The 26,008-nt window shown below is 37.1% G+C and overlaps 2 protein-coding genes across 3 annotated transcripts in view; one reads left to right on the top strand and one right to left on the bottom strand.

Annotated features, from left to right (window-relative positions):
• LOC139140533 (probable citrate synthase 1, mitochondrial) overlaps positions 1 to 11,755 on the bottom strand; it is a 22,678-nt gene extending 10,923 nt beyond the window's left edge. The window contains exons 1-3 of the mRNA XM_070709865.1: positions 11,210 to 11,755; positions 3,531 to 3,587; positions 656 to 763 (exon numbers count right to left, since the gene is read on the bottom strand). Of these exons, the coding sequence (XP_070565966.1) occupies positions 656 to 763; positions 3,531 to 3,587; positions 11,210 to 11,257 (213 nt within the window). The 5' untranslated portion in view covers positions 11,258 to 11,755. The remainder of the gene's footprint in view (positions 1 to 655; positions 764 to 3,530; positions 3,588 to 11,209) is intronic.
• LOC139140532 (secernin-3-like) lies at positions 11,560 to 26,008 on the top strand. 2 transcript variants are annotated; one of them, XR_011554011.1, is made up of 7 exons: positions 11,560 to 11,630; positions 14,669 to 14,871; positions 16,184 to 16,371; positions 18,339 to 18,541; positions 20,348 to 20,560; positions 21,903 to 25,563; positions 25,612 to 26,008. XR_011554011.1 is itself a non-coding variant. In XM_070709864.1 (6 exons), exons 1-6 carry the CDS (start codon positions 11,798 to 11,800, stop codon positions 22,403 to 22,405), a joined length of 1,395 nt encoding a protein of 464 aa, XP_070565965.1. In that variant the 5' UTR covers positions 11,792 to 11,797; the 3' UTR covers positions 22,406 to 26,008. The 2 variants fall into 2 exon arrangements, 1 of the variants encoding a protein (XP_070565965.1); XM_070709864.1 differs by lacking the exon at positions 11,560 to 11,630 and adding an exon at positions 11,792 to 11,882 and having other exon boundaries at positions 21,903 to 26,008.

Genomic DNA, 26,008 nt, shown 5'->3' with positions numbered 1-26,008 from the left:
GTCCTTTCACTCAGCTGCTTCAGCTGTGTTCACCAGTTTCAGTACAGCCGCCATTTTGAAATTTTGGATATGCACAAGGAATGTTGGGATACGTTGTGCATAGCAACAGACCCGTTGTATGGGTCCCATATGCACAGCCGCAGACAGGAAGACCCCCTCCCTTTAATCAACCACTCATAAAGGAAGTCATAAAGTTCTGTGGAAGCTGTGCTATTCAGAATAATTTTAAATAAAATCAAGATCAAATTTATGACCAAAATCTTTGATGAATACCCATGCAATTTATATGGGTCACTACTGTAACATTATCACACATTTTTATCACTAGATAGTGTAATCACATCATGCAAACAATTTCCCACTAACCACTACTGCTGTATGCTTGTGATAATGGCTTATAGAGAAGCAGCCAGATTTTTCAGTTGCCAAAAATTTCATACCAAAATTTTTACGAAATTTCATATTTTTTAAATACATATTTCATTTCATTTTATTCTACATGTCTGGTGCATTCCGAGATGTCATTTAGCCTACGGTGAATACTCTTTAAATCTAAGCATTGATTCCACTCAATTCCGTTATCTGCTCTTATCTGATGGAAAAGGCACTGAGTCAGGGTGAAAGGTAAAAGGTCGTGACCTTTCCCTCCACTTACCATATCCACTGTAACTTCCCCAACGACCTTGGTGCCATATTCTTTGCGGAAACCTTTGACATCTTCTATGTGCTTTGGAATAATATCTGCTAGTACCTCTTTGAGATCCTACACACGAAATAAGTTTATCAGACCCAGTGTTATTTGAGATCAAAAGATGGACATGCATCAGTGATCTTGATGTATGTGTAGACAAATAGCAATGCCTTTATGTCATGACAATACATGTTCATTTTTGTGGAGTTATTTAAATTCTTGTTTCCGTAGCAATTAAGTGGTGGTTTCCAAAACAAGGGTGTTTCATACAATAGAAAAAGTAACAGATTTCTGATGAACTTAGATACTAAATACCATGGAGTTACAGAACCTGTGTATTTGGCATTTAGTTTCTGACAAAATATTTTCGAGAAGAAAAAAAGGTCATGATTAAAGTTTTGAAGAAAAGAGGAGAATCATGTAAGTGGACCTTCAAGCAGAGCAGGTAAGAGTTCACACATAAACTGGCGAACAAACTCTGACACCAAGACACTTACAGTGACGGCACAATAATTTTGACGATGAGATACAGCTGGATATTGATACACTACCTAATTAGGTTTGTCAGTTTGCTCTTGAATTTACCCTTTTAGTGGTCAACTTTTACAACTTTGCGCCAACATCAGACAGACTAAAACAGCAGGTGACGCAGCAAGATGTCTGTAAACTAATTTACTATGTAGTATGTTTATATCTTTACAGCAGCTATCAGTTTCAATGGTGACACACACAGAGACTGGTTGCCAAGTTTTACAAGCAGTTCAAATTCACGGAGAGGTGGTAAAGGTGGTAAAAGAACTATGTTACTGCAAATTTAGACTCAGAGGACAGTGTTCTTTGTAGTTGAATATCAATATAATACAATCTTGTCAATATAGAAAACTGTTGTCTGAGTTTTTTTAGGCTAAAAAGTTGCTGACACAAAGACCTTGGGTTGTTAGTTTTAGATTTTTTTGTGTTTAATAAAAACGTCGGATCAACTAGAAATGATAAACACTCTTACAATGTTGCAATGTTTTTATCACTTGTCGCTACAATCTTGTCAATATAGAAAACAAATGACGTTCACGAAATAGCCTGAAACCCCCAAGTTCACTTCGTACTGAAGTAGGACCCGATGTCAGCTCATTGAGAAATGTGGTGTCATTCATTTGTTGATAACCAAAGTAAAGTTTGTTCATTTTACACATCACTCTATTATTTTTGAAGTCATGAACTTTATTGATATTCAACTACAAAGAACACTGTCCTCTGAGTCTAAATTTGCAGTAACATCGTTCTTTTACCACCTCTCCATGAATTTGAACTGCTTGTAAAACTTGGCAACCAGTCTCTGTGTGTGTCACCATTGAAACTGATAGCTGCTGTAAAGATATAAACATACTACATAGTAAATTAGTTTACAGACATCTTGCTGTGTCACCTGTGTTTAGTCTGTCTGATGTTGGCGCAAAGTTGTAAAAGTTGACCACTAAAAGGGTAAATTTGAGAGCAAACTGACAAACCTAATTCGGTAGTGTATCAATATCCAGCTGTATCTCATCGTCAAAATTATTGGTGCCCTCACTGTAATTCTCCACCTCTGTCACTACAAGAAGTAGGACAACCAAACACACAGTATATATCCTTTTAAGGCACCAGCAGAGCATAGCATTGTTTCCTGTACGTGACAATTTTTACAATTACTGTATTTATTCACACAAAATACATTCTTAATCACAACAATATCACAGCCAGCAAAGTTAGCGAAATCAATGAGAATATCTTGTTTGCACATTTTAAATGAAAATCTAAATATTGCTGTGTTTGGGGTTTGATACACTGAAATTTTAGAAATTCTCCACTCTGCTGTGAAAGATGTTGCAATTGTCATTGATATATCAATGACAATTCATAATGATTGCTCTTGATAATTTTTCCAAAAATATGAAAAATGCAGGTAGTATATCATATTTTCTGCTTGTAATGAAGCCAGGCAAGTTTGTTCTTGACACGCAAATGCTAACGAGAATTGGTATGCCTTCTGTCATCCATGATGTCACCCATAATGTCATCCAGTGTCAATTATATGGATAATGGAAGTATTTTCAATCAACTTATTATAATTGGCATGTACCCATGAAAAAAGTTTCAAGGAGAATTACTTGACCTTACAGTACGTACATTCAACAACTGAACATAGGTTTCCTAGGCTACTAATCTTGTCAATCTTAATTACTGTCCTGGATAATTTTCACTTCATGTCAATTTCCTGGATGTCACTTTCGAAAAAAACACACCAAAAGCAAGAGCGGTACAAGAAATACTGAATATCTGGTACTATTTTTTTCAGACATACAATTAAGCTCTGTTGATTAGCTATGCAAGATATACATGCCCTGACCCCTTTTAAAATTTCATATCTCTAAGATATTTTATTAGCAGTGTGTTGGATCAATCAGGCTGAAAAGTATAATATCGACTACACTGGTCAGTTTCAAAGGCTCGACGGCTTTGAAGTTCACCTATTTCTCAGTTGGTTGTATGGGTAGTTCCATAATCAGTGATATGATTCATCAAGGAAGACGACAATGTGATTTCTTTTCATATTACATAACATTCAGTTTACCAATGTTCACTAATTAGTATGCAGGCATTCACATCGATATAAAAGTGTATTCATAAGAGAATAGCTTGCATTCATGACTACACACTAATAATATCATTCATATGAAAATTCATAAAGGCGAGTTCACCAGCTTTGCCCTTGTCCATGTCTGGCAGTTTCTGTATCACTTGTAGGATGAACGTGTGCAGATGGTGTAGATGAAAAGTAAAATAATAGCAATTTTATACTCACTGTTGATTCTGACTTGTGTCTGAGACTTATAGAGATGGTAGGAAGTGTGGTCTGAAACTAGAAAAAAATGTCAGTCGGTATGAAATGAATGTCATGTACAAGAAAATTCCTAATGAGTTTGTATCTTGCAGATGAAATAACAAACAAAACATTTCATATAATATTTTTGAAATAAGAGAATCGAATGAGTGTTATTTCTTGTTCATTTCATGAACCTGACGTCTGAAGTTTGACATGTGTATGGTCATATGGCTATCATGAAAACATACATTTCTACCTTCCTCGGAGTTTCATGGACATAAGGTACACGATAATTTTGGGAAGTAGACTGCTTTTGCAATTCCATGTAAATTTTTCACTTCAATTATTTACATGTAAATTAGGATATTTGTCATTCTTCAAGGAAATATAGTCGTAGCGGCACATGGGGAAGCTTCTGCAGACACATGCCATATTTATCACACAGTCTTATCACATTATTTTCAAAAGAGAAAATCAAAACAAATTCACACATACATTTTTTGTCATTTTATTTGCAAATTCCACTTGAACATTAAGGTCAGCACTGAGCATTTACCTACACTCTTGGCTATTGGTAAATACATGGAAAGACATTCTTTACGAATATTTTGTCACAGCAAATCTATACTGAATGGACTAAATCTTCACATAAAACAGACTGAATTTTTTGTTCACATTCAGGTTGTCCGTATTTATCCAGGAACTCAGAATACACGCGTCAGATCTCTTGCGCTTGACTGTGTGAATTCAGGCATTTTATTGTAAATGGAACAGCATTAAAAATTTTACGTTCATATGCAGCACGCTATCACATCAGTAAGGTAATGCACAAAAGGTCACAGGTCAGGGATAATGTATTCTCCCATGCTGAAGAAGATATTTCTGACCTAAATGCTTTTACACATCCTTATATTGCGTACCAGTAATGAATTACACACAGATAACACACCATTGAAATGATTAGCCTATGAGATTAACACATGTGAATGTCAATTTTTTGAAAACAATTTTGAAAAAAATCTCAGAAAGTAATGAAAAACCTTTGTTCAGAGACCTATAAAAATGTCTGTGGTCACAGATTAGAGAAAATGAAATTTTCAGCTCTTTAAATCCTGTACCTAACACGGCATGAAATCCACAATTATATGGTTTTCTGATCCCGGTCTCATTCAATACTTCATGTTCTGCACTACCAACGTTACTGTCTCTGAACACAAGAGCTGTCTGGAAAGTGTGATTAAGAAAATGCTCTTTGGTACGGCAACCAATTATGTGCGGGGGCAATTCATTTGGCTCGGTCAATTGAACGCATTTCTCAACACTTGAATACAGAAAAACGCTCTAAGGTCTAGATTGATATCATAGATAGGAACACCTTTGCATTGAAATAGCATTTGATCACAATGTTCTGAATGCATTAAGCATTTTTCTATCATATATTTTCATCGTAGACTGTCTCTGGAATAATAAAACACTCTACTAATCTCTTTAATGTTACATTCCCTATCTGATTAAAACTCAAAATATACTTCTGGCTGTCTAACATATAAATGTATTACTACAAGCTATCTCTGATTTTATAAATTGATTGTCTTTATGGTTGGGTCATGAAACATTTTTAGCTCCACGCTAGGCTGCTCTGAGTAGTGAATTCTGGAAGACGGGTCAAACAGTGTACATGTACGTAAACTTATGTGATTGTGTGAACTGATTACATATTTTCTCTGAGATAAAATTTGAATCAATGATAGGGACTGGTAATTAGTATGTCTTATTTCCAAATAGTTTCTACATTTTCAGTCTTTAGAAAAACATATTTATACGATACTGTTCAGTATTATGAAAAATACATGATTTTGAAAGTGAATTCACACCAATAAATTTCATCTGGAAGGAAAGTGAATTCACACCAATAAATCTGATCTGGAAGGTATGCATGCTGACAGACCTTACGTGCAATTCTGAAGTCATGATATGGTGACGAGTTACATGTACCATTGTACTTTAAGCACATTATACCATGGACAGTATGGTTGAAGATTATACAAATAGCTGGTCAGTGTTTGTAAAATAAGGGTTACAGTCCATCAGCTGTAAATTTTAGCATTAGAACAAAAACTGTACAGGAAAGTACGTTGCATGTCATACACGTACGTGTCTGCACTAGCTCATCTACAAATAGCTAACATTTCCAATGGATAAGAATGGAATTAGCATCAGCAAGCTGATAACATACCAGCTTTGTACAATAGTGTCATGAAGAGGGCTCTTCTCAGATGGCAGTGGCAGGTCACTCACATGATATGTTCACACCTACAGTGCATGATATCAGTACAACCAGTGCATGTACAGTGGTGTTATATACAACCAGTGGTGTATATACAACACAACTGCTGCATTAGGTGTGTGAAGGCCTATTGTGTGCGATCTCAATGAAATAATATCTAATACATTTATTAAACAAGTTGTCTGGAAATTCTCCAATGCTGTAACACTGCCATTGAATTTTAATACTGTACAATTTTCTCGTAGAAGCTACTCCACTCTGGCTGGTACGCATAATGGTGTCAGATATACGTACACTGTATGTCTTCTATTGACGTATTTCCTGTGCGTGAACAGTGCAAACACAAATGGTAACAACCTACTTTCACTATTCATTGTACTAAAAGCACTCCCAGTAACAATTTAATAACTGCCTCAAGAGAAATTACTCTCGGACATGGCATGCTACGGGGAAACAAGGTGGTAAATTAAATTGATTTCTGTGTAGGCGCACTACACAATGTTGAATGCTCAAGCTCAAATATGATCCTCATCTACTATGTTTCATTGTTTTTTTCCTAAAATTGAGAATGAACCAGAATACATGTCATGATATGACTTGTTCAAGCCATCATAATCACCGTACTGAGCGATTGCTATTTTCTGTCCTTTGTGCAACGACAGTATACGTACTACTATGTGCTACAAGGGTTATTGAACAGTCAAATTCAACATTCAATGAGTTCATGGCGACCTATCTATACATAGCAAGCTAATTAAATGAGTGAAGCCAGGTATGCATGGCATGGGTGGAAAACCTTGCCTATGCCTGAGATATATACCTCAATGTATGGTAGTACATGCCTGCCTAAAATTTACGAGGAGAAAATCAGATGTCTGCTAATACTGGTATTTGGGTTATATTTATGTAGGACGTAGAAATGCATTTGACCTATAGTTTCTCTTCATATCAGGCACCAACTATCCTGTCAGAGTATCAGTGCAACTTGAAAATTCCATAATGTCACGAGACAACTTGCAGAAGATATGAATGAAACTCCTCCACTTCTTGTGATTGCAATAAGACTGTAAACAATAGACACCAAGACTGAAGGACACACCTCTCACTCTGACAAAGAAATTCTGGCAGCTCAGCCTCATCCACTGTAGTTTGTTGCCGCACACAAATGCTCCTACAATACTCGTTTTTGCATTCTCTAAATTCAACCTTTCCCACAGACTACACAGAACTCTGAATGGAAAGAATGACAAAATTTCAAATTGCTAGCCTTATCTTCATTATAACAGGTGCATTGGTGTCACAGAGAGTCCGAATGAAAGTACAATCTATAAGGTCAATCACAAATGTACCCGAGTTGGCTTTGTACCAAATATTTCACAACTGAGAAAATACGCTGCTAATTCAGTAATTGCTAAAGACTTGTGGAAACAATATACAACTACAGATGCCTTTTTAAGAGAACAACCAAAGGTACAGGTATTACTGGGACAGTTTGAATTTTGAGCAAATGCTGTAATGTTCATCCCACAAAAGCCTCAAAAATTGTTGCAGCAACATTCAATACTAGTTATGATGGTGCATTTACTATGTCAAACTTATGATTAAAAGTGCATTTTGTGAGACGTCACAGGTGATAAGACGGTGCCTGCTAGTACATTTGAATCTTAATTGGTAATTTGGTTAATTCATTGGCAGGTTTACAGGAGGGAGGGTGAATAATTTGGAGTATAGAACTTTGAGCCTGCAGTTGCTTCTGTCAAAGTATGATCACCAGTAACACTCATCTCAGCTGAAGTGTAAATGGTGAGCTAGCTGACAGCCTGAATAGCTTTATTTTATACACGGATTTACTCATTCAGGAACCTGGGCAAATAAATCAAATAATGATTATAATATATTAGTAAACACTCAACACAAGTACATGTGACACCTGGCTTCATAATTTCCTGCAAACCTATGATGCACTGGGTATTCAGCTAGAAGGAGTGTATTGGTGACTACAATACAGTAGTTTTACACCCATCTACTTTAGAATGGTAATAAGAAAAGGTCTTGAGCTAAAATGGCTACTACCGGTCAACATGCACCTTACAAAGGCCACAGTCCCCAGCATGTACATCAAACACAACCTGCATATCATAGACTATTGTTGCCTTTTGTGAGATCTCACGAGATTTAAGTGTTCAATAGAGAAGTTGGTTGCTACCCATGTAAAACAAGTCAAGCCTTTTATGATGTATACAGAGTATTCGTACACTTCAGTAGGAGATAGTGACCTTCATGCAATCCCAAACAACATGCACTGTAGATGAAGCGTTGTTTGTCCTGTACTCAGAGATAAAATGAAGCCCTACATGATCTAACAATATCAACTGCAACATAAGGAAAACAGTCTATTTTAGCACATACACAACATTGAGAAATTGCTGCCACCCTAACAGACAAATAATGTTCTTCACTATGCTGAAATTTTACATAGCCAATTGTACACATAAATGCATATGTGCATTAGTCACAGGAGTGACACCCTGAAAAGCAAAACTGAACAGCACCTTCGCTAGCCAAGGGTGTTTATTCAGGCAGGGACCCTACCTCAAGACAACGACTATGCTATGCCCACGTATCCAAGCCATGCAGACAGGATGATGAATGTACTGTAGCATATTCAAGACTTACCAATAAATAGATACACTTTATGCGATTGTGAACTGAAAGTCTGACCCTAAGGTCAGGACCCAGTCTGACTTGTGACAGGTAGCCAAAGTGATATGCCTTCCGTGCACTAGTACTGAAGTATAACACAAAAGCATGAGAAAATGACTGCCTTTGATGTTTAATACTATGACTCTTGAGAAGTCCCAAAAGTGCTAATCAGAACCATAGACCCTAGAAACAGTTTCTAAGGTATATGTTATCACTAAACTGCATGTAAACCCAAGGTTTTTGTCTTCATTCCTAAATGCAACACAAACCTGGTTATTTAGACCAGTTTACTAGTGAACATGTCCATTCTTTACGCAAAGTCAAAACACAAAACATGGCATAATACACCCAGCAGCCTTGGGTGAGTGTGTGTATGTGTGTGTGTGTGTGTGCGTGTGTCAGGATATGGAGACTTGCTTCTACCTGGTATGCTAAAAGCAAGTATCTCACACACAGAGAGGGACTTGTGCTGTTTTCCTTTCAAAATGTTCAGTTCATCTCTTGGCTTTTTCATGCTGCACAACCAAAAACTTTTAACGAGAATGATGTAGCCCATCCTGAAAATTAATCTCTCAGTTGCTGGATTACAGAGGAGCATTAGTGTTGCAGTGGTAAATGATGCTTGTGATTGTAAGGGTAGAAACTATTATACACTTGTAATTACATGCTAGCAAATATGAGGGTACACTCTGGTCTTCATTGCTTGCAAAGGAACAAAAAATTGAGTTGATGTCAAAGTAATGCTTAAGCTTGAGACCAGGAGACCTGGCCTTCAAAATTTACTGTTTTATTTTACACATTTTGTTCTCCTGCCCTTCTTGTCTACCATGATGGAGGTACAGGTGAGAATCATTAGTACCTACATGTTTACTTTTAAATATCTCATCTACTGAATGAACTGGTTTCCAGACTAGAATCTCTTTCTACAACTTTCCCTTCGATTCTACTTTAGACTGAGTCTTCAGGGCAATACCAGGGTTTGAAATTTATTTTTTTGTTCGGTGGTCAAGTTTGACCACCAGATTCAAATTTTGGTGGTCAATTGCAAAATTGGGTGGTCAAAAAAAATCAGTCATATCAGAGTGTAAATCTTGTGGAGGTTGGGGTCCATGGGGGTGAATAGTGGGCTGTACATGCTGTTTTGGAAACCATTTCACCATGCTGCTACACGTGTTAAGTTGGTTTACATGTACCGGTATGTTGGATGCCCAGTAAATCCACTGTCATTTACAGACCAACTTGACTAATGCATGAGTGACTGACTGACTGGTTATATGCAAAGGACTTGAGTTACAGATTTTAAGTTTTGACAGAATTACTGTGTAATAAAGAAATGACAATTACTGCTGATAACATGACAATTATTGCATTTTTTGGACTATTATGAAGTTTTGTATGTGTCACTTAATGACAAGACAAAATTTGCTAGGAGATGTTATTCAACATTAAAAGATTTTATCACAATAATCATAGCAGTAAACAGTAAAACAAAGAGAGACATTGTCTATCAAAGGAACACCTCATTTGAGTAGAGTGGAGTGGGGTTGAAGGACTGACATTAAACCACAGTGGGGGGACTGTGATTGAACAGACAAGACGTGTACTAGATAACTGCTAAAATATCTATCTCTGAGGACAATGTATTGTTTCTGGATACTCCTAGCAATAAACTGTGAGAGGCATGTAAGATTTACAGCTCTGCAGTGCACTATTGTGACCTCAAAAAACTTGGTGGTCAAGATTGACCACCCAAAATAGAATCTGGTGGTCAAAATGAGATGATTGGTGGTCTTTTGACGCATGACCACCGGGTATTTCGAACCCTGTATACTATTCATTGCTACTTGAATTTACATTCCCGAAAAAAAAAAACAAATGTCCTCGCAAAGGAAGGTCATGTGAACCAAAGGTAACTCAACGGGAAATGGATATCTTCATTGAAGTAGAGGCTACCTTCATGGCACCATCAAAGTGGTCGAATCTAACTACATTTTGGTGGCAATTAACCCGCAATCAGTATACTTTAATACATGCTACTCCCTCGATAAATTTCACTACTGACTTTGAACTTGCTAATGCCATGGTTTTACTGTAATAAATTCAATGATCACAATTTTATTTCCAATTATGAATTGATCGGCCAACTAAACGCATGCGTTTGAACAGACATCCTTATTAATACCAATCTTCCCACTCTTAGCACAAATCATGTAGTGTAAATTTGGGCCTTAGAGACATTTGATAGTGGTATCACAAACCTATGGTCAATGTTTTTTCTGTATGCCTCTCTTTTTTGAAGTTTTCTCTCAAGTTTCTGATAAATGCATTTTCATGACTCATGCTTTGCCTGGGATTGAAATATTATGGCACTGGTATATATTTCATATCCACAGAAAAACGTGTCGAAATCTGAAAAGTATGTTTTATATAACGCGAAACACAATTTACAACGTGTTGCTCTAGTAGTTCGTAGGCCAGGGGTTGCCGTCGTGATCGCACCGTGACAAGAATCACGTTGCTCTGTGAACCTCTCCAGCTCAGTGCAGCTGTGTGAAGTGTGGTGGCGTGTGGGGCAGTCCCTTCTCCGCAGAAAACGAGCGTTTCCTCGTTTGCAACGGCAAAAGATAATCTGAAGACGAAGAACGCAAAGTGTAACGATCACACCTACCTTAACAGTTTGCAGAAGAGATCTCGATGCTATCCGTAGAAGGGACATTTTCAGCACTACACGACGACGTGCACAGCAACGTAAATCTTGAACGCTCGCCGGTTGATAAATTTCGTATGTAGACGCACAGACAATAAAGAACGCATGCGTAACATTTGCACCTGGAACAATTGTTACCTCTTGAATGTAGACTCGGATTCATATATAATGATATTTATTAAAGCTAAATAATACTTTATTCTTCTTGTGAAATTTAGTTCATAATAAATGTATACTCAATTATCATGAAACCTAATATTATAGTGACTTCTTGAGGAATGACCTTTTTTTTAAATGTCGAATAGCTAACTGTTGTAAAGAAATAAGTTCAGTGTTGGTGTCGAGTGTCCGGATTGATTGCCTGAGAAGCGGAGATCATCAGGTAAAAGTCCAATTTGTTTAGTATTTTTAGGGTCTTTTGATAGCCGTAGGTGGTCCGGGCATACCTGTGTCATTGCTTTGCTTCAGACCTGGCGGTATTCCTTTCTGCATCTTCATTAACTTAGTATGGCTTCGCGTTTTTGTTCCGCTTTCCCTCGCTTTGGGCGCATGATTATGTCAGCGATGACTGGGCAATGTCCATATTTAGCAGTTGCGGCTTTGCCTGTTTCCAGACAGTTACATCGAGCCACCAGTGAGTAAATTAGGCCGTTCACACCTAGCCATTAGCGCTGTTTATCTTGATTACCTTCGTTTGAATCTAACTGTATCTGAACAATATGTATTATGTTTACAACTGCCGTGTATTCAGTTTTTTTGGAAGGGGGCGTGTCCAATTACATACGTTGTTAGCACAGTATAGGCATGTTTTGCGACTGTAACAGTTTTACATGTAATATAATGAGTTTAGGACACGATAATACTGTTCGTAAAATTGATTCGTCAAACTAAAGCGTTGCCCTACTCTTGCAACATGCACCAACTCCTCGTAAATCAAGCCGTCGGCGTGTCTCGCAAACACGAAAATATTAAGACACCGTGCGCGAGTCTCCTGCAAGCCTGCTCTCCGCATCTAGTGATCTACCCGCCGCGTCAGACTCCTCATTGAAATAATGCAATTCCTGACATTATGAGGTACATGCTCAGAATGTGTAATGAATATCATGCATGTTGGTCATTTCACTCAGCATGTTATTGTCTCAAGGCTGCTGCAACTTGCATGGAAAGCAGTGGTACATCGTAATATTTTTACATGTAAACACGCCTACTACCTTGGAGAGGACACCAGTATAGAGGGAGAGAACACAGTGAAAACCATTTGTTTTTTTTCCATCCATCGTTGTGATTAGACAGAAATGTTGCTATCACTGCCAAATCACTTATATTCAAAAGAGAAAAGAGACAAAACTTTGCAGTGCACAGTGGATACATGGCACAGAGAACATACTGTTTTAATACACTCACATGATGTGTGTTATAAAGTGAAAAATGTCAAGTCCGAGCCAAATTGATTTTATTTGTGATTTCAAATCTAGGTCACCAAGCTCCCAATAAGCATTGAGATATAATTACTCACGTCAAATAGTGAGAACGATATCACATGATTTAATGGAATTAGCATAATTTACCAGCTATATATATATATATGATCACGGCACAAGATTATTTTTTCGTGTCATTGTGAAAAACTACACCTGCATTCACATTTTCCTGGCACAAAATCTACTGTATTCCATGTGAAATGCTGGAAAATCCCCATTCTTTCAATTGGAAATGAACTGAAGTCTTTGTAAATATTATTGCATTCTTACATGGATCCTGGTAAATTTATCATTATTTCTTTTGAAAGAGCTAGTCATTGTATTTTCACCAAGGCCTTTTCCTGAATCCGTTCATCATGACCTACATTGGTGCGTATTACTACAGAGGGTGTGACTTTCACATATTTGAAAGATGCCATCTGTTTCAGAAATCACTTTTCATGACAGATTCAATTACCTCACGTAGGTGCACTTCATATCACAGCACACAGAACAAACATCAAACAATAATATTTAGAAACGTTAGAAACCACGGAATGTTGAAATTATAGTTAAATGACTGGAACTGATTATATATATATATATATATATATATATATATATATATATATACGAAAATGGTTTGCTTGTCAATGCAGGCAAAGTATAGTGCTCAATGCATTTCTGCAGGGCGGTATTACTGAGAATCAAGGAACTTGTAGTTGTCACTCTACAGGCTGTTTCATGCGCTAAGCAATCATCAGGAGTGAAGGTTTGGCGGCAATAGAACTGTTTATATTGTGTTGCAGGTGGGCATGCATATTCAAATAAGCGTTGTGGCCAATGGCAAGTCAGTTATTACAGAGGAGATAACAGAAAACTCCATATAATTTATTCAGATAGCAAATCAACCCTCAACAAACGTGCTGAATTCCTCTCAAAATGCAGACACCGCAGCAAATTCCTCCTCTGTAATAACTGACTTGCCATTGGCCACAACCGCTTATTTGAATATGCATGCCCACCTGCAACACAATATAAACAGTTCTTTGCCACCAAACCTTCACTCCTGATGATTGCTTAGCGCATGAAACAGCCTGTAGAGTGACAACTACAAGTTCCTAGATTCTCAGTATATATATATATATATATATATATATATATATATATATATATAACATTCAATTGTGCATATTCCATATATAATATATATATATATATAATATATATATATATATATATATATATATATATATATATATATATATATATATATATATATTATATATATATATAATTTTGACAATATATATATAACATTCAATTGTGCATATTCCATATGCTAGTGAGTATCAGTTAGTGTTTGTTAAATTCATAAAGCCATAGGATTTATGTAGGCAATAGTCAAAATCCACAGTTGCAAGCGTACAGACACACATATCATTATGTGTACGTCATATTTTCATTGGCAGTAAATAGATTTTTAAAATTATTGGTTTGCTGTTTATGCTGTTCATTGCTATTGATAATCATCCGGCTTTAGTGTATCAATTTTGTGTTATCAGCTTTATATCTGATATATCATACCTGTCAAAATTTATTCACTCTTTCTGCCCTGTAACCCTGTCCAAAGCTCAGGTGTTTTTTCTTTAGTTATTGCCAGTTGATGAAATGGTAGAATTTCAAGTCTCCTAAAATGTTGATGTTGATTGTTCAAAAGACTCAATATTAGGAAGCAAGGGGTCACTGTATACATACATACATACATACATACATACATACATACATACATACATACATACATACATACATACATACATACAATGAGAGAGGGAGAATGAGAGAGGAGAACGAGATGTACACATGAAAGTGGTAGAGAGTGCATGACATTATTTTGTCTTTCACTATCAGTGTATGTGTTTCTCTTAGATACAAATGTTTTCTGTTTTATTACTCATAGCTCAGTATTGGCATCCCGGTAGACAGATGGCAGCCTCAAAGAATATCCTCCTTCCCAGGTCATGTGATACTTTTGTAGCATTGCCTCCATCAACAGCTGATGGAAATATCATATTTGGCAAGAACGCCGATCGGCCATGTGATGAAGTCCAAGAGGTCATCTATTTTCCAGCTGCGGATCACAGCCCGGGATCCAAACTGCAGGTGAAAATCTACAAATATTTTTTTTTTGGATAAAACAAGGAAAGCATGAACACTAATGTACAGAGTGTTTTTGAGTACAGCTGGCAGCAGATTACAAATCAATTTCCAGAATGCAAATTTGCGCACGTGAACATGTTTAACTTCACTTATATCAAGAGAGTATTGTGAGTACAGTCATTGAGGAGAATTATCATCAGGGGTCAATTGTCTGACCTTTTCATACACAAGGCAGCTTATCATGTTGCAGTCACTGTACTTAATCTGTGAATTTCACAAAATGTCAGGCTTATCTGATTGTTATCAGCCCCCTAAATCTCAAGGAAAGATAATTCAGTGACCGCAGATCACTCTGATAACTAAGACAGTCTGAAAATATCAGTTTATTAATAGAGCCCTGACTACTCTCAGTCTTTGAGTGTGATGTTATGTAACTGACAAATTCTTACAGCAAGAAATATCATGGTCAAAATATCATGTAAACTAAATTCAAATAAACCAAAACTAAAAATTGCAGTAATTTGATAAGTTGAGGGAAACAATCAGAATAAGCATGCAGAGACAACAAAATGCATTGATGCAGTTCTTAAAGGGCCAGTAATGCTAACTGTTGACGATTTTTTCATAATTTTTTATTTTATATGTCAATTACAAGTTCTTACTCTACTCCCAAAAAATGTTGAAACACCCATTATTTGACTTGTTGACATAGAGCCTATATATGTGTTATGTACAATGCACTGTCGTTGTTCACATTTGCATTCTAGTCCGGACCAGAATTCAATTGTCAACAATAACAATGCAGTCTACACATGTACAGGCTGAGTTGACAAGCTGACACTGTATATATCAACATGCCTTGGGTATTAGAACAAGAAATTGTGGTTGACCTTAAAAACAAAAATAGTGAAAACATCAGCAAAAGTTTGCATGACTGGCTCTTTTATTTATCATCTGCTAAGTACCAGAGGGCTTTGAAAATGAAAATATTATGTATAAATGCATCAAAATTGATCCAATATGAATAATCTTGATTGACAAAACATCAGTTTTATGTATTTTTTGAGGTTTCACATACTGAAAAAGGCAAAGAGAGGGATCTATTACATGTCTCCTTGATGAACGAAATACTCACATTTGTCCAACGACAAAGTGTAGTGATTGGTTACTGTTGAGAGAAGATTAATGTCAATAAAGCATTTTCCTTTTTGAAGTCAGTGCAGTTCTTAACATGTGCTTCTTTAGACAGGGAAATAAATGTATGAGTATTGATCACCTGTTTTGGTAAGGCTGCTTCACATCTTTTCATTTTCAGTGCACTTACATTGAAATAGAACAAGCGCCACATACACACGCAGTCATTCTGAGTCGTCCGTCCTGGCTGTGGGGTGCAGAGATGGGAGCCAATGAACACGGTGTTTGTATCGGCAATGAAGCAGTCTGGACCAAACTGAATGGCCCTGACGACAGACAAGAGAGACTTCTAGGAATGGACTTTGTAAGGTGAGTGCCCCAAAACACGGGTCATCTTTTCTGAGCCCTCTCTGAGGCTTTGTCAAGGAAAGTGTCTTCTGTGTTTTTTGTAACATTATTTTTTGAACAACTTCTATTCATACAAACAATCACAGATGCTCCACCAATTGATCATGAAACACAAGCTCTTTCTTTTGTAACAGACAGTGGTTTGCTTGTGGAGTGTGATCTTTCTGATTGGTTAAATCCTGATATTCATCATATAAACAGAAGTTGTAAACAGTTATATTCACTTCTGCATCATATAATTTTCATGCTCCTAAGAAGATGGGAGTATTTTCTGAATACATTCTGCCCATGTGCCATGAAGGGTCAAAGTGTGTGTTAGAGGACAGTGGCTACAACAATTTCACATGTGTCATATCATGCTGAAGTGAATGACCTGGATGCAGTATGAGTGTTTAGAGACAGATTTCACTGACTTCAAAGATTGCAAAATTGATCAGATTTCAATTTCTGAAAGGTCGTTAGAATTTAAGCAGTGAAAGGCCTCAATGTCGCCACAAATTGAATGATATCAATTAGTTGTAAATTACTCTCATTGTCGTATGCAATTCCTATCTAAAATTTACATTTATTATATAAAGAAAATAGCAAATGTCTTCATTCTGATTTCAGACGATATAGTACAAATAAAAGACACAAGTGTAAGACATTTGTAAAGAAATGCCTATGATGATATCTCTCTGTGCTTCTATAGTAACAGACATTGTAATTGACAAGGTAATTTACATCTCTGATTGAATATCTTGCTCTGATTGGTTATTGCAATTGCATCAGACAACTATCAACCTTTGACCTCCCCTCTCTCCCCTGGGGGAAGCTTCAAATCCCAGCCTTTTTATCAGCCTGTGATAATGGCTGTTGTACTTCCCGGAATGGCATTGATATTGTTGTCATGACAACAAATGCAGATTCCATCTCATCAAATTGTCATATTTATGACAAACTCAAGAAAAGAAATGTAAAATTTGAAGATTTGGTGGTAATTTTTCTCCTCTCATTTGTACAATTTTTCAATGTCATTTCTTCCTGTGTTTCATGTGATTCTTTGTGTAGTGAAGTGTAAATAAGATTCAATTGTGAAGGTCAACATCTCTTGTACAGTATAAGTTGTTTATGAGCACATTTTATTATTCAAATAATATTACTGAAATCATTATCAAAGTAATGATTTCCAGTTAAAATTCTGGCTTTCAAGAATGTCACAGCTGTTAAAGTCTTGAGCTTTTAAATCAGTGCATTTCATAATAATTGACAGATCTTGACTTCCATGTAGACACATGATATTGAGACATGTACAAGGAATCAGATTGACACTGTTACACCTCTGACATTTAATACACCCACACATTTTATTCTGAACTGGTGTATACATTAACCATTGTTTCATCAATACTCCTCAAGTATGTCACTTTCAAGACTGAAATCTCCCAACATATTTTATATTAAATGTAAAAATAGTTTTATTAATGTTTATCCATTTTTCATTGCCTTTTATACATTTTGCAACCATTGGTGAGTGGAAGCTTGAACAGGATGTGAACTGTTTGCCCCACAGGCAATTATAATAAACGATCAGATAGAGAAATTTCATGGCATCTGGTTGGAAAATGAGCTAGCTGTCTAAACATGTCAGAATGAAGTTAGCATTTTATGGCAAGGAGTATCAATATCACTTCCTGTTTTATGCAAGATCAATCCACATAGGTACCGTAGATGGGTATAGCTGCCAACAAGGTCTGCTTCTGTGTGAGAAATATTAATTGAAATATTGAATTTCACCATTGAAATATGTATTAGGAATCAATATAGCCCATGATCGTCATCCAAACAGCCAAATTGACTGATGCCAAGGGGAAAGAAACATTGTTGCTGCTCGATTGCCAAGCTCATCAATTTTTGACCGATTGTAGTTTCTTTGTTTGAACTTACAGACTTGGACTAGAGAGGGCCAAGACTGCTAAAGAGGCTGTTGATGTCATGACGTCCTTGCTTGAGAAACATGGCCAGGGAGGGCAGTGTAACGAGGATTCAGAAGTGGACTGGTGCTATCACAATTCATTCCTAATTGCTGACCGCAAAGAGGCCTGGATTCTGGAAACTGCTGGCAAACTATGGGCTGCCGAACATATCACTGGTAAGAAACTAAGAATTTTTTTTATTTAGTGATTATTTTGTCATCCAATTCAAGCTATGGACTAAATAACCACAGATTGCAACTAAAAATATTGTTTCCTTGCTCTGGAATCATATTCTATTCGCGGTAATTCCTGTAACTCAGAGCTATTTTGCATTCGGTAGAATATATCGACTGAATCACTCAGCCTTCATCAGCTGTTTGTTTATTGTGAATAGTACGATGACGTAACCGGTCTGCTGACCGCAGGAGGGCATTGTAAACTGCTGGAATTTCCATCCCTTCATCCCTATTGAGGGAGCGGAACATCAGAGTCGAGAAACCTCTGCAATTTATGAACACTGCAAGAAGACAGGACATTCAATCAATCCTTACAATGTCAAGATCATCTCATGCGAAGATCATTGCATCAAACGCAGAGTGAAAGAGGCTATTGAAATCAAAGCACAACGGCCTGCCCTCAATAGGGATGAAGGGATGGAAATTCCAGCAGTTTACAATGCCCTCCTGCGGTCAGCAGACCGGTTACGTCATCGTACTATTCACAATGACACAACAGCTGATGAAGGCTGAGTGATTCAGTCGATATATTCTACCGAATGCAAAATAGCTCTGAGTTACAGGAATTACCGCGAATAGAACCACAGATTGTGTATGTAGTCATATGCATCTTTATGATTAAGTTAATTAATAAACACCCATTACCTGGTCATTAGAGCTGTAGCACCCGTTTATTACCCTGAGGGGCTGTACGTTACCAGAAACACATCGCTATTCCCCGAGGCCGTAAGCTGAGGGATGTAGCGATGTGTTTCTGGTAACACACGGCCACGAGGGGTAATAAACGGGCGCTATAGCCCTGATAAAGGCCAGGTTATAGATGTTTTATAACACGCCACATGCTCATGTTGTATTTTGTCTTGATATTAATGACTGCAACAATCCATTGTGACACCTGTAGATGGAAATTTTCCACAGCGGTAACAGTGGTACCACATTCTTCCAAACAATATCTTAAGCATACCTAGCAACATCGTTGGTCACACTTGAATCTTTTTCCTCAATGAGCTGTTCAAGTTCCTACAATGTTGCAATGGAAAATCTTGCAGTTTTTTGAGAGAGGCTCGTTGACGCTCATCACCTGCCATTGTTTCAAAGCTGCAGATGACACTAGGCTCACCTGACCGAGCACTTTTCCAATTTGGTCAAAACTATTTCCCTAGGGAAATAGTTTTTCAAAACTTACACTCTGACGTCACTTTTGTCGATTCTTTTGGGACTAGACGTATTTATTTTCCCATCACGTGACGTATTCTGGCAAATCTCTACACAGAATGAGCATGTGGCGTGTTATAAAGAGCTCTGATACTTTTCATTGAACAGCTTTACAAGTGTCATATCCACCATGTTCATATTGTATTGCTCTCTTTTAACAACAATTGTAACACAAGTACACAGTTTGATGCAAAATGTAATAATTCCTTGACACAGTTCAGAAAATCCGTCATCAAACCTCTCCCATTGGCTGTACCATAGCTCTGAAACAATCACCAAGTTTAGTTGGCCAAAGTAATTGTAAAGCACAAGGTGAATATAGACAGAGAAATCCAGATGTGGAAATGTAGATTCTGTAATGCTGTAGTGTCGGTGTATGTTTGTATTGTTGATTTTCTTGAAACTTAATGTGTACTTGTACTTGTTCCTGCTCGACAGAAAATGCAATCATGACATGTTATTACCGTACATGTACTTACAAATTTAAGACATATTGACCTAAAGCATGGAGCTGTTGCTTTCTTTATCCAGAGGGCGTTCGTAACATTTCCAATGGGCTGAGCATCCGCACAAAGATTGACGCCATGTCTGAGGGATTGAAAGAGCATGCTCAGACCAATGGCTACTGGAACGGCCAATCGGATTTTGACTTTGCCCTGGCCTACTCATCTGACAGTGATGGCAGTTCTCTTGAGCTGGGATCTCGATACTCCACCGGAAAGAAACTACTTAGCGAGAAGTCAGGTAGGCAGTGGTCGATCATCTTCCTGTATATCAGATGTGACAGTAGTTTTATGCAGTGGTAGATGCATGGGTCTGTCTGTGTGACTGTAGTCTGATGACTATGTTGATAAGTGTGGGTTTGTATTTGTGGATGTTCAAGTATTTGTGACGCTGTCAGCAGCCATGTACAGCGTAAACCAAACTATACTTACAATGATTTTAAGATTGGTTCATTAAAACGAATCTATTATCTCAATAAAAAAGTTTATTACAGTGACAGACTTTCTTTTATTTCTGCATCCCGTCTATGGAATGCTTTGCTATCACATTGTATTTACAGCCTGTTCATTCAGTGGTCACCAAATTGAACTCAAAACTCATCAATTTATTTAAAAGTCATGTCATTGTTATGTAGTTTTATTGTCTGATATTTTACAATGTAACTGATTGTAAAGTTCTCTTGTGAATTTGGTTTTTTCTTGAGCACATTGAGATTATTTCAAATATAGTACAAGCAAAAAATCATGATTTATTAAATTACAGCTTTTTCAATAGCAGTGAACTTCATGACATCATCCTCCAGATCAATACTGATAATGTGCCCACTTATCCAGTATTGTGGCCCCAGATGTTGTCTACATCCTCAAATTCACTGGCATTGCCAAAACTATAAAATAATAACAATAATGTACCCCCTCCCGGCCATAATAGATGAAAGCAAACTTTGCAAGACATAATGTATGACACAAATCATTGTGATTATTATATGATTGGTTTATACTTTGGCAGCTTTTAATCACAAATATAAATTGGAAACAATAAAATACATTCATGAAAGTTTTGAGAACTGAAAAGAACCAGTGAAAAATGGTACAATTCTACTGAGGAACTGGAAAACCAAAACATTGTGCAAATTGGTGGTATTTTCAAGTAGGAAAGAGTAGAAAGACTTGAAATGAGCTGATTTGAGATAAAAGTGCATGGGAATTGGAAAAAACTTTTTATTTTTTGGTCAATGCTGTACAGAGGCACTGATTCATTCAACTTTGATGATATGATTTTGTATTATTCTTGTTGACTATTTATTCATCTATATATTTACTTTATTCGTGTTATTTATTTCATGAGTCAAAAGGCATGAAGTCCATAGCAAATTTTAACAAGATAAAAAAATTAAAAGAACACAAAACAGACAAAAACAGTGCAAAACATCAGTCAATGATAAACTTTGACATAATAAAAATGTATAGAATGTCAACTATGACAATATATCTATATCAATTTTTGAAAAAACTTTCTGTACCTAATATTCTAACAAATAATGTATAAATAACACGTACATTACTTGTGATTTGTCACTCAGGTGCAATTAAGGCCCAGACGATGTTTGGTATCTTGCGTGACAAGGAGAGTGGTATCTGTATGGAGGGCTCTTTCCTCACCACGGGCAGCCAAGTCTCTGTACTATCACCCCCAGATGGCAAGAGCCCCTGCTGCCATTGGTTCACAGCAACACCCAACCCTAGCCAATCAGTCTTCAAGCCATTCATCTTCTGCAAGGGCGTCCAGTTCCCGGAATTCACAGTGTCGCCCACCTTCGGCGACCAGGATCCCGCCAAAGTGAAGCCCCGGTTCCAGAAGAGGGTCAACCGGGACCACCCTCTGTGGAGGGCTCACAAGCACGCCAGAAAACTGCTGGAGCAAGGCAGCGAGGAAGGCGACGAGCTGTGGAAAACCATGACTGAGCTGGAGGAACAATGTATAGAAGGAGTGGAGGAATTCCTGAAAGGTGGACAAGTGGACGAAAACGAAGTGGAGGAACTTTTCTACGATTGTGTGGATGCCGAAATGAAATTCTACTTCTGATTTCACTTCACCTTTTCTAGCTCACCAGTCTCCTTGGCACTTTCGTTTCACTCACAAAGATTCCAACAGCTTGCATATGAATGGAAATTTAGTATCACTGTAAGTCTGAAACCTTTTTTCTGGATCCGTTTCCTTGAACAAACTCTGACCTGTAGCTTTAACAACGCATGATACAAACACCAGCCCTGATCGGCAGTATGAGACCCTTTCACTGAGGATTTTCAAATGCATCTTACTGTAACATTTGCGGCAAACTTAAGAATGCTGGACCCTCACTGCTCAGTTTTAGAAATCAGCATAATCCTAGGGGGTCAAGTTGCTTCACAAAGCAATGGGAAGCCCCCCTAAGACAACCAAATTGTTTTCATAACGAAGATTTTAAGGCCAGCGTTCTTCAAGTGTGCCACATTTGCATATCTAGACTTCGTAGACTTGAACTGTAAAACGTGATAAGTGCCATTGATTGTCAAAGTCTTGTGTCTTTATGAGGGCTGTGATGATACATTGTACAAAAAGATATCGTGATTTGTAGAATTACAAACCTGTTGATGTTTCTTTTCCTCTAACTTTTGTTCATACCACTTCTTGTAGTCTTTTGCTGTTGATGGTGAAGAGGTGTTTTCGTCCTGGCCACTTTACACACAAAACATATCTGTTCTTTAAATTTGATGCATCAGCATTTATTTCCTATGATCATCGAAAAGATGTCAAAACAAAGAAAATCTAAAAAAATTTTGAAGAACTATGTAGTTCATGACTGCTAAGATCATATGCAGAGCTGATATTTACAAATCTTAAGCCGAATTTGTAGTTTATAGACTTGAATTTCACTGTACTATCTTGTGTTGCTCGAGTAGCTGGAGTAGGAAAATGAGTTGTGCAATATTGCCTGATGCAAAGCTTTAATTTGTTTTTGAAAACCTTGCCGTCTTAAGTATGATCTTCAAGCTTTAATGTAATCTTCAGAGGAATGTTTGGAGATGCAATTGCTCCATTGCTCGCCAACCGTGGACTGTCAGGGGACTTATTTGTTTAAAACATCCTGATGCTGTTTGATAAACAGCGCCCTCTATTTAGAGTTTAGTACAGGCTGTGCAAATACAATGCTCTACTGAATGTCTCTGATTAGTGCAATCCAGTTTTCTTGTTGTATAAATGCAGCTTTCCTGAAGGCTAACTTGAAAGGATATCTTGTTTTCTGTTTGTTACATGTGATCATTAAAATTATGTTTTTGGTATTGCACTAATTATTTTGAAATAAAATGAAAAGGGCCAACATTCATGTAGTGAAAGATGCACAAAAATTATACACCTTGGGCTATTCAGCTACGAGTAATGATCATATCACAAATTGACATCTCACCGCCAATGATGAACATTTTTATATTCAATGCAATCGCTACATGCTTTAAGGTAGAATGCGCCTCGGGGACAGGTATTCCGACTCTCAAACTTTTACAATTCTCTTCTGATCCACCACTTGTGGGGGTTCATTTTAAAGCTCTTGGGAAAAGAAAACTTTTCACCATCTTAGTTTTTTGAGAATCAAATTTTATATTTTCTGCATAGAGTATCACAGGGATTGCGGCCATTTTGAATTTCAACTATCGATAAATCTTTGGTAATTTGTTTCTCTAGTACCAAAATTTGCACGGTGACCCTCGATTTTTATTGATAATTTTGAAAGAGAATAGTTGAAATATTCCTTGAGGAAAGTTTAAGCAAAAGTTAGTCTTTCACTTTCGAGGTGCATGCTACCTTAAGCTATGTTCACAATTCATGGACATAAATTTACAGCAAAGTGCAATCTTTTGTAAAAGATAGCTGCTTGAGTTTCTTTATGAAGATGTGGAAATTTAAAAAAATTCCCATGTCACAAAACTATTAATTTTTTCAGGGACTTGCTGCATTCAGTCATATGTCCTGGCTTAATTGCAAAGAAAGGGCGTCCAGAGTGGAAATTACCAGCACAGGAGCAAATTGGCCCTTTGGTCTCCAACTGTGGACCATGGGGAGACTTGTACAGAGTAACACTGGCTTGTCCGTGTACATGCCCAGTAAAGTCATAGTTGTCTGATAAACAGCACCCCCTATGGTTGTAAAGGGTTTTGATTTTTCCATTGATTTCAGTAAACTCAAATTCAATTTCTCCAAAGTGATGTCACTCAGAGAGAATTGATGTTTCTGAAACTTGAAGTTGTATGTACCTTATGTGGAGCATCTATGAAAACATAAATTGTATTTCAGCTTTATTTTTGTGCAATCTGCAGATTATGAATTGGGTAGCTAAGATGTACCAATGGCTGATAACAAGGTCTCAATTTACATTACCCTGTATTTTCACTGGAATTGTCAAAATTCAGTGTTGCTTTTTACCAAAGTCAGACAAGTTGTCAACCAGCAATCCACATCATAGCAGCTCAAGAGATTATTGTCATTATTTAATTTAAAAAATGTTCTATTGTAAATCTGTATAATACTTCAATGTAACAGTACCGTAATATATTTGTCATTCTGCTTTTGCATATTTATTTTTGTTTGAATATAATGATTGTATTTTTGCGGCAAATGTGCAATTTTCTGCCAAACCCTAGTCTCTTGTTTCAGGTAAGGCTGTTGTACTCGGCTGTGCATGTAAAAGCACAGTAAGTCGGTCGGTTTGTTGAACCCTTGCCTTGAACTTTGACATGTGGGTAGTGAGCTGCCCCTGATCGATGTTTATAGTTTTCCTGCCCTTTTTATTTACTGTGTCAATAATTGAACCCTGCAGTTCACTGTGTAAGAGTACAAGAAAATACAATTTGTTAAACCCTTTATTTTCGCACAAAGAAGGGCTCCCTGCTGATGTGCAGCGTGCTCGGAAGGTTATATCTGATTGGTTGATTGTCAATATTCACAGCAACTTAGGGAGTCTATTTATATTATTCAATCATAACGGTAAGATGAAGCTACCCAATTGGATAACAGCTTCCAAGATGCTGCACATCAGACCCTGTTGTTTTCCATGACAAAGTCGGACTCAATACAGCAAAATTTGAAGTCTAATTTACATGGATACTGAGAGATAAAACAATTTTCAATATTGATTTTAAACCATCCTATATAGATGCTTTTTTTTTTCATGTGGACTTGTTAATCTTTTGAAGTTTTTGCCTGAAGTACAGTTGGGTGTAATATGATTTTGCACTTTTCTTGCCAAATTCTAGCACATGCTGTTGGCCAAGCACTGGTCTCCATCGGAAAGTCTCTAACAGACAAGAAAAAAGACACCAGCAGCTCAGTGCAATTCACATGAACAGAGCATGTAATAGATTTACTTTCTGAGTGTGCAATTGACATATTTATATTTGCAACAAAATGTGCGTTTCAATGGTCACATGTAACCTAACCAAATGACGGCATGCATTTTCATCTGCTGTGATTTTCACCACCGTGTATTCTGGCTTGGTAGAGCTTGACAGATGTTAAACATTAGTAAAGCCATATTGTGTATACTTCTATGTGCCTGACTGTTGTCTGTGTCTTAAAATCAGAAAATAAATAAATAAACATGAAATGACTGTGCTTTCTGCGGGGTCAATAAAGTACAAAGTGAGGCAAAGA

Source organism: Ptychodera flava, chromosome 9 (genome assembly GCF_041260155.1).
Source record: "Ptychodera flava strain L36383 chromosome 9, AS_Pfla_20210202, whole genome shotgun sequence".
NCBI classification, from domain to species: domain Eukaryota; kingdom Metazoa; phylum Hemichordata; class Enteropneusta; family Ptychoderidae; genus Ptychodera; species Ptychodera flava.
The sequence above is the reverse complement of the archived record's forward strand: the minus strand, read 5'-3'. Positions and strand labels throughout refer to the sequence as shown.